The sequence below is a fragment of the Saccostrea cucullata genome, unplaced genomic scaffold, assembly GCF_032062105.1.
Source record: "Saccostrea cucullata isolate Sc308-1 unplaced genomic scaffold, CSIRO_AGI_Scuc_v1 ctg731, whole genome shotgun sequence".
Taxonomy (NCBI): Eukaryota; Metazoa; Mollusca; class Bivalvia; order Ostreida; family Ostreidae; genus Saccostrea; species Saccostrea cuccullata.
In genome coordinates this window covers 401,345-413,867 of record NW_026933217.1, presented here as the reverse complement: position 1 = coordinate 413,867, position 12,523 = coordinate 401,345, and the positions used below count along the sequence as shown (strand labels likewise).

Here is a 12,523-nt window from a genome sequence, read left to right as displayed (position 1 = left end):
AAACCATTTGGGTGAAAAACAGCCATTACTAGTCACGCAGATTAAAGTGTGCACAGTTGGTCAAAGAACTCTTTTTTTCTGACATGCAATTAAAAGATTGGTTAACATTACTGAATATTATATCATGCTACTTTGCAATTAAAGTTACAAACAGGAAAAAAGTTATAAAAACATTTTAGTTGCCTTTACAATTTTAAATGTTCATTTTTAGATCTAAAGCAGTAAGAACACAGAGTTAAGCAAATTGCAATACTTTTAGAGTATAACAAAGATGAAGTGAGATTCAAATGATTAAACCTCAAGAAAAAAATGTCTATTTTCTTTCAGAAAAGCCCAAAAGAAAGAGGCTTTAGAGCTCTTTTTGATTGGGAGGTTCATTTAGTGTTACAATTATGGCTGGTTACTGCACGACTTAGATCTGCCTGGTTAGTAACTGGCTGTATTAGTCTGTATGATACATTATGATACAAAGCCTAATAACAGTAAATTAATTATAACGAGAGTTGAAGAGGCTACAAAGTGCGATCTACTGATAATCCAAGAGTACATGATAATGAGAGATGCCACAAGTGTGTTTAAGCTGTCACTGTACAATTATTGAGAGCCCAGGTCACATTGTAAAATCAATTATTGGGGGACCATGTTAGAGGGTGGGGGATTATACTACCCCTGCCAAATTCTGCTCCAATGCTCACCGACATTCTATTACCTACTAACACCAATGGAACAAAATTGTTTTTTATTCTAGGATTTCAAATTCAGATTACTGTACCGAGTGTCACAACCCTGAAGCCCAAGCAAAGAAAAGAAAAAAAACTTAAGCAGTCATAAAATCTAAGTGTCCACGTATTCTTTTAGTCACTTGGCAATCCTCCAATACTTTGTAGTGAGCATTTTTCAATGCAGTATGTTTTGACAACCTTTTAAACTGTTGAAAAGAACTTGTAACAAAAAGATTCAAAAGGTTCATTTTATTTTTGAACATTATAAATAAAACAATAATTGACACTATGAAATAAATAATCTTTTATCATATCTAACCATTCTATAATAAATATCATTGCGGACTGTCCTTTCCTTTCAATGTTTATGTAGAAACCTTCTTTATTCAGCATCAATTGCAACGTTTTTGGCATTTCTTACACATAAATATTTATCAAGCACAAAAAAGAGAAAAAAAAAATCATAATCTAGCACTAACGAAATTGGGCTTTATAAACCCAAACTAAGACATAACAAAAAAGCAGGAGGCAAAAATCAACAAAAAAAAAAATGTTTTCTATGAATTGCAGCAATTTACAAAACCCTCCAAAACTTGCCTGAGATTGTATGCTGGAGATATACAAATAAATTATGGAATGATTGTTCATCGCAATACAATATTATGCTTTGTATTTCGGCTTTGGCATCACATTTTCTATACGAAACATGGGACTATCATAAATAAGATTGGGCATCTCTCTATCCCTGCACTAGTACATAACTACATGACAAAAATCTCTTCCGATTCATTTCAAATGCATTGTTTGAACAAATATAGTTTTTTTTTCTACACCTGTAATAAAAGCACTATGGACAAAATATTTCATGACATATCATAGCATTTATAAATTGCAAATAATATCTAATCAAACCCTAAAAATGACCTACAAGAAAAATGCATTATAAATGATAATAAACATGATATCCTACAAACATATAGGATGGTCTGGAATCTTATTTGAATGAAAGATCACTCTATGTAAAATTTTTAATCAATGCAGAACTTGTATATCTTTTAAAACGCGATATGTCTAGTTCTTTGGATATGTTGACATGAATTGACTGTGCTTAAATGACTCTAATCTCATCTGCTTTCACAACTCAAGTGTTGTCTCCGAGATTCAGACTTGTATGTTAAGAAAAAACTGTGGAGGGTTGACAGCACATGAATTCTTATGACCTTTACCAAAGGCTTGACCATTTCCAGGAAAATGCTTTCTTATTATAATGGTTAGCAACAAGGGGTTATTTCTTTTCAGACAGTTGGTTATTTACGCCCAAAAACACCGCCATGGCATCAAGAGTGAGAAAATTAAAATCTTTTATGAAAGAAAAAAAGGTTTTCTGAAGGGTTAGTCAACCAATGGAGTTTAAATAGCACTAAAAAGAACGTATTAGGTTACAATTAACAAGACCAACATTTATACATGGATCAAAAAAGTTCTCTTATTGCACTCTTATTGTATGTGAACACTTTCCAAATATATAAATAAATTATTGAGGTCTTTGACATGTGCATTTTCCTGGTCATAGCCAACCTTGTAAAATTTATTTCAAATCATATCATAAACATGATATGTTAAATGGCGAGCCTTTTATACCACACTTTAATTTTTACTTATTAAAAGGTTAAACAAGTTAATCAATTAATCCAAACAAGCTATAAAATTGGCAAATTTTAGTGGTTATTTGCGCTATATTATAATTTTAGTTGAGACAGATTTTTTTTATCTTCAGGATCATTAGATCTCTCATTCAAACTACGATATCGCCAGACCTTAAGTAATAATCAAGGGTCCAATAAAACAAAGCCCTGAAACAGTCTCTAGGTTTCTCAAAATAGGCATATTCACCTACCATTCAAGCAAGAACTGAGAAAAACAGTTGTATAAGGATAATGAGTTAAATAAAGTTACAAAATTTTTTTTAGTTGCAATCAAGGTTTTTGTCATACACCTAAGTTCAAAACCAGGAGACTGCATCACAAGGAGAAAAAAGATGAGAGAGGGGACTAACCTTCCTAGTAAACTATGGAAGGGCTACCCTAGTATAGGGGTGAGTCCTTACACTGTCCAGGGTTCGGCGGATCTTAGGCACAGCACCTGCAATAGCTAGACACATTAAAACCTATACCCGATCAGGCATCGCTTCCAAGGGGAAGCAACCCCAGACATATTAGCCCGAAGGACAAAACTAGGTACATAGCAATCTACATTTCAATTAAACTTTATGCTCATAAACTACAATCTAAAAAATTTGCTTAAATTTCTCTCTATCAAATAAAATGTCTAAGTGTATGCAACACACTTTTTCTCTTCAATTTCCTAATCCAAGATCTATCATCTTAGAAGAGTAAGATATCTTTCATACCTTTTTTCCTATCAGTCAATATTTCACTAAGTAAATAAACCCCAATTTCTTTTTTTTTAATCTAAAAACATGCCTAGCCATGACTAGCTTCACCCCCTACACCCTCCCTTTTTTTTAAATTCCTTGGACAGCTGTCCAAATCCATTAGAAGAGATACAGTCAGTATATAATGTACATGTGTATGTTTAAACTGTAATGTTATTTGATTGCGTCCTGATTGTGCGAAATATTGCTTCTAAAAATACAACAAAAATTTGATTTCTTGTATAAAACGAAAACAAAAAACTAGTAAATATATACCAAAAATACCAAAATGCTTGAAAGACATCTGGTCTTATATGTAAAGCTTTGAAGGCACCTTTTTTGAAAAGGGCCATCAATAATTAATTTTATGTGTTAATTCCAGAAACGGTTAATTACTTTGTGGGGGTTACTAAATGTTAATTAAAATGTAGTAATTAAAAAAAAATCAATTGCTTAACAAAAAATATTACATGCCAAAAAAACTTAATAATGTCTTATTCATTTGCAAATGAATAAGAACAAAAAAAATTGAAAACCTATTAAGAGATTATGATTTTTTTTAAAAAGTGTGAAATCAGTACATAAATGAAAATCAACTCTTAGAGACGTGAAGAGGAATGAAATTAACACAAGCGTCCAAATTCAAAATTAATACAACATGAAAGAAGACGGAATAAAATAAATTTGTCAATAAGCAATCACTACGAAAATAAAAACTATCATTCATTCACTCCAAAATAAAAACTCAGATAATTATAGTGAATTATCCTACAGACATTTCAACAGCTGACGCATGGTAAATACAGGGCATTTCTCAATTTGCAATTTTTTTAAATTAAAAATTTTATTGATTTATCTTGAAGCCACCACCAAATCAAGTAGAGAAACCATCTATTAAGTCATCTATTAACTCATTAATGATCTAGTTTTTTTTGGTTAACGAGTGAGCAGTGTTTTGATCACATACAAACAGTGTGTGTCTTAGATTCTACTTCTCCGTTATTTGCACCGAAGTTCGTCGACTTTTCTAATTATCTACCTGTTAACAATCAAAATTAAAATTTTAAAAATTATTTTTCCTATTTTCAACATCTGTTCTAAATATTTCTAAATTTCTTATATGAGTCTAATTTTTTTTTTAATTTTGAAAATCTGTCAGAAAATATTTCCCTCTCGCGGTATTACTTTGCCCCTCCCATATTTATGTTTTTTTTATTTCGATATCCAGAAATATTACCATTTTCCTACAGATTATTATTTTCCTTCCTAAGAGTTATTCCCCTTTGCTCATTAAGTCTAGCATCAAAAACTTGTTATTTATATATAATGAGCTATAACTTTTACTGGTATGCATCACATATCACCTACCCTATGAATCCATTAACAGAGGCTAGCATGAAATAAAACAACATCTTATTTACAAACTGTCATACGCTAAACAAGTGGCTATATATAGATAGAAGTACATTTATAATATTATGTGTGTCTGTGTCCATTTCACAGTTCACAATGTGTCATTGGAAACAATGGAATGTTCAATGAAAAATAAATCATGAGGGAAGAAATAAAAAAATTATAATTACATAAATCTTAAATCATTTGTCGACTAAAATAAGTATATGTATATATAACGAAAAAATAGATAAAAACAAGGAGATATTAAAAGTCAACAAGTTCTGTACATAAAAAAATTTCATACGAGAGTTGTATTTTTCTCTCTCTCTCTCTCACTTAAATATATATTTGGGCACAAATATTTCTTTGATTGTAATGTACTTGCACAAAAAAATAGCTCTTATGTTCAATAAAAATTCTATCATGATGCAAAAAAAAAAGAAGTTTGATTTTATTTCTCTTTGTATCCTACACGCTGTTTTATCGCACAGCAGAGAAATTCAACATACCGGCTGCCGTCTGCTCAAAAGAGGTGGGGTACTCGACAATGGCTGCCGTGGGCTGTAGGGAGTAGGGGTACTCGTAGGGGTTGTACACCAGCCCTGTCCCCGCTGTATCTGTGGGGGACACCAAGGGGGGTGGGTTCATCATGGACGCTGAGCTGGTGGCGACCTGAGGCATGCGTGGGGCCAGGATGAGGGGGGCACCTGCTGGGGTGGGGGAACGAAGGTGAGTGGCTGCCGTGATCCCCGCTGTCAGGGGCGATGCTGCTGTCAGGAAGCGGGGGGCCTCTGCAAGAGCAAGATCTACTCGAATTAAATGAGGATATTCAGATATCTATAATGTCAATTTTTAATCAAGTGCCCATTAGAAATTTTAAACAAAACTATTTATTTTTCATCTTTTATTTTCTTGTGAGGCACTAAAATCATTTTTCTTGCACAATATATCTCAACTGAATTAAACTAAATTTGTGAAGAAAATTTTTTTTATATTTGATAGTCCTTGTTAGTTGTTATTCAATAAAATTGCAATGGGTATGTTAAAGTTTTCTAAAGAACCGGAGTGAGCAGAATTATCATTTCCATTAAAATACCCAATCTATAAATTGATATATAACAGCCCTGTAATCATGAGAAAAAATGCAGTATGTACTTGCTATACACAATTATGCTGAATGTTACCATATGAGCATACTGTATATCAAATTGTTTTTCTTCATTCGTTTTTTAAATATTGGTCCTTAAATTCTATCTCTCTTTTTTCTAAAGCATCTAACAATCTACTGCTGTTAGCTTTTTCACTTGATGTTGCGCTGTCTTGTCAAGGGGAAATAATCAAGTTATTTTCGACATAAATTAGAAAATTAATATCAAGTTGCCTTTTCTTGATGAGAAATCTGATTTATTTCCCCTGGACACTAAGCTGCAAACAACCAAACTAAATACCACTCCATTTAACATTTTAACAAAAAGGCAAAAGTTTGAAATTACGTTAATCAGTTTCACATAGTAAACATGGCCATATAACAGCTAGCTGTTAATTTTTTTCTCAGTTTAGAAGCTTTTTTGAAGAATTTTGTCAAAATTTGGTCCATTTTTTTTATTTTTTTTTTTTAAATAACAATTCATTCTTCAAGGGATGCAAAAGGAGTGTTTGTCTATAGTGAGGTACTGTACAGGTATACGATAATACCTGAGGAAGTCTTGAGTATGCTCTTATGGTCGATTCCACTGGCATCAAATTGACCCAACATTTGCATGGTTTGAAGTTGTGCATTCCAGGGTAGTCCAAAGGCATCTTGAAAAAGGTGCAAAAAAAAACACAAGAGTCATTAAACCAGCTAGCACACAACCCAACCATCATCATCAACTGCTGGTTCCCCTACTGCTGAACTGGTTCCCAGTATTATTGAGAGACAACTTATTTTATTTAGTTTTTCAAATCATTGTCTTGATAAGTTTTCATTTTGAACAATGCAGGTGTAAAAGAAATTTAAGGAAATCATTTGCAGTTAAAAAATAATTAAGATTATATAATAAATTGAAAATTTAAAGATAACATTTCTAAATGTATGATAAAATTTATGAAAATAACACCCCCTTCTTTATCAGAAATATTCTTCTAGTCATATTAGTGAATGCTCATTGGGAACCCAGAATAAAGCAGTACAGGACCCTAAACAGCCTCATCAGAAAGCTCAATTCTAGTAAAAAACTGAAACAATTTGCAACATTCAAATGCAGCATCAAAACTTTATCCATTATCATTGCAAATTATTTCTTTGGGAGTTTTCAAAGCAATTTAACTCACTTTCCAAAAAAAAAAAAGAAGAAATGTAAACATTTTAATGGAAGGAGGCAAAAATCCAGAATCAATTCAAATGTTAGCACCAATAAACACATCTAGAAAGGGGACTTGTTTCCAAAAAAAAAAAAACTTTCAGAAAAAATAGTAACATGCGTGTTTATATACAACAAGGTCATACTGATTAACTACACCTGGTATAGCATGCACCTTATATAACCCTAAATGACATCATGTTAACATATTATCATAGTTATATAAATATAGAAATCAGTCACTGGTCTCTGGTAGAAAAGGAGGGAATGGCAAACAATATCAATATACCGGGTATTTAACTGCAGTTACTGTGGTTTTATTCTTATTAGGTATGAGTCATATTTTGTGCTGTTTTGAAATAATACAATTTCCTCAATTTATAATATCTTAATAGCAATCTAATTGTCATATAATATAAATACTAAGATATAAAACTTATGCTTCATGGTTTGGCCAAGACAAAATGGATGACAATTTTTTTTCCCCCCCCCCCCCCCCCCCCGGAAAAAAAAAATCAAAACCACAGCATCCACATCCAAAAGGAATTATTTCCTTATTGAAGTTTCACTTTGATTAATTCAATCATCCCTCCTCTTCTATCAGACCTAAGCCTTTCTAAAGGTACAATCAAATGTGTAGAATTTCTCAGCTGTGATCGTGAAGGAGACTATATATAAAAATAATGGAGAGCTAAAAAAAAAGTAAAAGTCATAAAACAGATTACAACAAGCAAACTCATGTGTCTGAAATATTTTAAATAAACATTGGAACTAACAGTATAATAAATAAAAGCCACTGAAAAAAGAAATGACTTAGGCTTCAAGGAAGGGACTTTTATTTTATCAAGAGTTATCTTATATGAAAGCTTGAATTCAATGTTTTAATAAATGTTTTAAAGTACATGTAAATCAAAATGAGGAAATAAAATATTTTGTGCAGTAATGTAATTCCTATTTTTGTAGTAAGAGTTATTTCCCTTCCACTGCTTGAACCATGTGATTATATTAAGGTGGCAGGTACCATGTTTTCCCATAAATATTCATATAAATATAATATACCAGTACCCACACCAACATGCACAGATTAAGACACTTCTCCCCTCTCTGAAGCCTTCAGCGTATGGTGATACTGAGATGAGAATTTTTTTCAAGTCACAAAAACTTCTCAATTAACTTGCAAAGAGATAAAATTTGGCAAGCTTTCTCTGCTCTATAAACAAAGAAAGTCTGCTTTTTCTGAAACATAGGTTAGATAAATATCTACTAAATACAATGCACTGCTTTAAAAAAAAACCTCTACATTTCAATGGCACAAATTTGCAACTTTATCAAATTCTCATCTCAGCAATATCATATATACAAAGAAAAAAAGGATTTGTATAGGGTGATAAAATAAAGAAGCATCTATCATGCACTGACTACTAGGAGTAGAATGTGACCCATTCCATCAGGTGGGGTGGCCCTCTCCAAAGGAAGACTCCTTAAGCCAAAGAAAAAAAAAACACCAATGCAAAATAAAGAATATAAACACAGACAGCCAAGGGGGATAAAAAGGTAAAAAACATAAAGCTATAAACACTGCACACAGAACTGGCGTGGGTAGCGAGTGGGCGTGGCCGGGAGGCGGGACTTACGAGAGGAGGCGGACTGACCGCCCGGACCGGCCTGGGAAGTGGCCGGTTTGGAGGTGTCTCGATACGTCCCGTTGATGATGGCTAGCTCCATCAGCTGGCGTTTCTTAAGATCGTCCTCGCCATCGGGCTGTAAAAAAGAGTCGCAAACACGTCAACATTCACACGTTAGTGGTTATACTTTTGTTGTGTTAGCCTGTCTGAGACAGGGCTGAGACTTACGAGCTAGAGGGATCGCTTTGGAATCCCGATATGTCCCATTCAAGATGGCCAGTTCCATCAATTGCATTTTCTTCAAATCATCTTCCCCTTCCGGCTGAAAAAAGGCAACCAAATTCTCTATCTCTTACACTTATTGGGGAATTGTTCCTTTTTAGGGTTAGGGTGTTAGATCTGATCAGTGTATTAGTTATATGTAAATCTTTTGGGTTATTAGACAGTGTGGCAGAAGTGAAGCTTTATTATTTATTGTGACTTTTTTGTTGTTTTTGATTTTCAGACATCCAACAAAATTTCATGGTTTTAAAAATAAACAAACGTAGGGCTATGAATTATTACATGTATGTTGTTACTTTTGCTTACTGCTGTTAAAGAAAAAGAAATGTTAAAATACTTAATAAATATTTTCTCATTCTATTACTTGCTGGATATTACCCCCTGGAAAATATTATTTAAGCTTTAAAGCAAAACTTTTTAAGCAGAAAGAGATCTTTGAATATACCAAGATGACCCATTATATTAATTGTATTTTGAATAGTTCTGTTTATCTCTCTCTAATTCTGACCTATCTATAGGCCTAAGCTATATGACAAAGCATCCAGTCCTTTGATCAGCTGGTACCAACAAAATGATACAATCAAAAATAGAGCTGGCAACAATCCCTTTATATCCGTCATTGTATTTACAGATTAAATAAATGCATCAACGGCCCTAATGTGACAGGTAATGCGTTTTAAAAGGACAATGAACACTGCATAAAAAGGCCCCTAATTCGACAAAAACCTCTCGGCTACCTTCGCAAACCAAAGAAAAATATGGTGGAGAATGATAAAAATCTAGTGTCTCTGTGGTACCAAACAAGCCTTAAATATGCTTCGGGGCTACAAACTGACTGACAATTTTATACGATAATTATAGGCTTACAGAAACAGAACAAGTGTGTGTTTGATTTTTTGAATATCTATCCATGGAAGCCTTGTCTATACAAGTTCCACGACTGACTACGAAGACAAACAACGCGAGTGAACTGCTGCTTTTATGCAATGAATACAAAAATAAATGCTGGAATTTATAAATGTGTAATGGTCATTAACACTCCCTAACTTAATTGCTCATTCTATAACAATTATCATGCATGAACTTGGTACACCCTGTATCTGATCTAAACTGTATAATCAATGAAGAAGAAAAGCAATGGGACAAACACATGGCAGGAAGCATCACTGCTTATCTTCAGGCAAATAAACTCCTTCCCCTAATTCATCACACATCTATATGAAGCCTGTAGCTAATCAAAGCTTGATGTAAAAACTTGTTAATCTTTGGTTTGAATTGATCACTTCTTTTTCTGTACAGAGTACAGTGCATACTTTTGGGGGCCTGTCAATCACTCGGACCGTCACGATAGCTCATCTCTCCCGTCATTTCTGCCCGGAATTCCTCGGGAGGGCCAGTGATTGATTTTTATGGGGGAGATTTGTCACCTTGTTGTGAACGCTTGACAGATGCAGTGCAAGGACAGGACTCGTCAGAAAAAAATATCTCGAGACCCAAATGTCAGATCTTAGAACACTTTCAAAGGAGACCTAGATCTGACAGAGTGGTCAATTTTTGCCGCTGGGCCCTCATGAACGTTATGCACTGTAAACTGGAAAATGTAGAATGGTCAACACTTTCTTTTTTATTTCAGGCATGTCCATGCATGTTTATTGTTGAATCTATCATTATTCAATTCTCTTTTTCACCTTTTAGAAGAAATTATTTTTATGAGCAATATTTGATTTGTTTTGTTTGTAAGGTCATTGGGAAAAATCAATTCATCAGAGCCATGCAGTGTTTACTTATTTCCGGACAAACCAAATAATTCTATTTGAGTTTCTAATATTTGCCCAGAAAAAATTTAATTTGTACAGTCTGGCAAAGGAAAACGAAATCTCGACGTCATAACAAACCATGCACACCCAATGTGTAGCAGTTTCATTTCTGAATGACCACAACCAATTTCCATTAAAGAATGCTAATTGTTTCCAAATAAAGTGTCCTGAATTATTTTCTCTGAGGCGCACCTAACAAGCTAATTTTTCCACAGAAGTCAACGATTGCAATCGATTTCTTATGTCAACATAGAAGGAGTTACAAAAATCTCTTATGTCAACGGACAGTCTAACAAGGCAGAAGTTTTTCTCTTGCTATGAAACAGGGACCCTATCCACACAATGAAATCCATTCCCCCCATTGTCCAACACAAAACACTAGCCTAAACATTTTCCCTTGGTATTTGTACTGCTGGGCTTCACCAGTGACAACCCATTGTCAATTAACAGCGAAAGAAAAGAAGAACCTGTAACCCTACAAAAACATTTTGACTGTGGATGACATGTTTGGTCTTCATTGTTGGGACAATTTCTCTGCAGGCCAGTTAACAATTTGAACCCTGACTGTTCAGTCTAGCGAGCCATCTCCCGCTACGTTCATGTTTTCCTACCTCTAAGTTATGTTAATAATGGAGGCCAATGATGGTCTCTAAGGCATTTCAACATCTCAGGGACACACTCTCTAATGAGACTTGGCAAACTTTGGTTTGAGTAATTATGAAATGTATATCATGACAGGAAATTTATCTTTTTTTGAGAAATAACAACACTATTTAGTGTTCCGTCATTCAGCCAGGAAACTTGAGTCTCAAACCTGTGAAAGGTGTTTAAAGACCTTTAAACCGATTACTTCATCTCTTTTACTCTTGACAATTTGCAAGGGCTTGTCTTCTCCTTGTGAGTCTTTACAATGACACAAATCTTGAATCAAGGTTATGTCATTCAGCGGTACAACTTAATTCCTTTCACATAATAAAACAGTTACCAAAAATGGCTTAGAATTTCAAGTGATTCTTAATCACAAGGAAAATCAAACAAATTTGTAAAAACATCTAGACCTTCCTGATGTTTTTAATGAAAAATAATTGAAAAGGAAGGAAATTTTACACAAGATTTCTATAGAAGTTTTCCTTTTGGACTTAAACTTTAATTGCAGATGCTGTCCATTTACGATAACAATATAATGAATGCAGATAACAGATTAATAAGGAAAAGTTTCAGTTTTTCATTTCCTGAAAATAAGACTTGGTGCTCAGACTTGAGTTTCCCTATAGTGGGTTTCCGACCTCAATTAGAGAGATACAGGAAATATTTCATTACAAAGCAGGAATTATAACCAGTGAATTTCCTTATCTTCCTTAACATCGACTGTCTCTGACACTTAGATTTTTATCTCTCTCACTCAATTCTTCTGATGAGGTTCATTTTTGAATTCTACACATTTTCATTAAGTGTATTTTTTGACTAAATTGAAAATATTCCTGCAAAATTATAATAAGAATTGCTTCAATACCCAAGGGCAAAATCTTCTAGAAAATGTATAAATCAAAATATTATACTCCATACACAGTGTCACAAGAAAGAATTTTAAACATTAATCTCCCTCAAAATATTCCTTCAAAATTAGACTACTCTACTTTTTTCATACAGGTTAGTTTTATAATTCCTGCCGAAGGCCAAGCTAAGAAGTTCTTAAATCTATTTGGATGACCTAAACTAGCGCAAGGTCCAGAACCCCCCCTCACAGAGGCATACAATTTTTTGTTATTATCTGTCAATAATCTCTCTGTGAATGCCAAAGACCCAGTCCTAACTTAGCTGCAAGGTTTGCATGTTAAGACCCCATTAACAGTTGTGTGACAGAGCCAAAGGACAAATCTCACTGCTATATAGGCCTTCTCTTATA

At 33.7% G+C, this 12,523-nt stretch overlaps 1 protein-coding gene across 5 annotated transcripts in view; it reads right to left on the bottom strand.

The window, feature by feature from the left end:
• The window catches only part of LOC134237684 (KH domain-containing RNA-binding protein qki.L-like), a 35,508-nt gene that overhangs the window by 4,488 nt on the left and 18,497 nt on the right, over window positions 1-12,523 (bottom strand). Inside the window, exons 5-8 of one of the 5 annotated variants that reach the window (XM_062719820.1) lie at window positions 8,528-8,654; window positions 6,247-6,351; window positions 5,061-5,357; window positions 2,779-2,864 (exon numbers count right to left, since the gene is read on the bottom strand). In XM_062719820.1, coding sequence (XP_062575804.1) covers window positions 2,791-2,864; window positions 5,061-5,357; window positions 6,247-6,351; window positions 8,528-8,654 — 603 coding nt within the window. In that variant the 3' untranslated portion in view covers window positions 2,779-2,790. Of the gene's footprint in view, window positions 1-2,778; window positions 2,865-5,060; window positions 5,358-6,246; window positions 6,352-8,527; window positions 8,655-8,746; window positions 8,841-12,523 lie in introns of all 5 variants that reach the window. The other 4 variants (XM_062719822.1, XM_062719821.1, XM_062719823.1 and 1 more) reach the window with 4 other exon arrangements.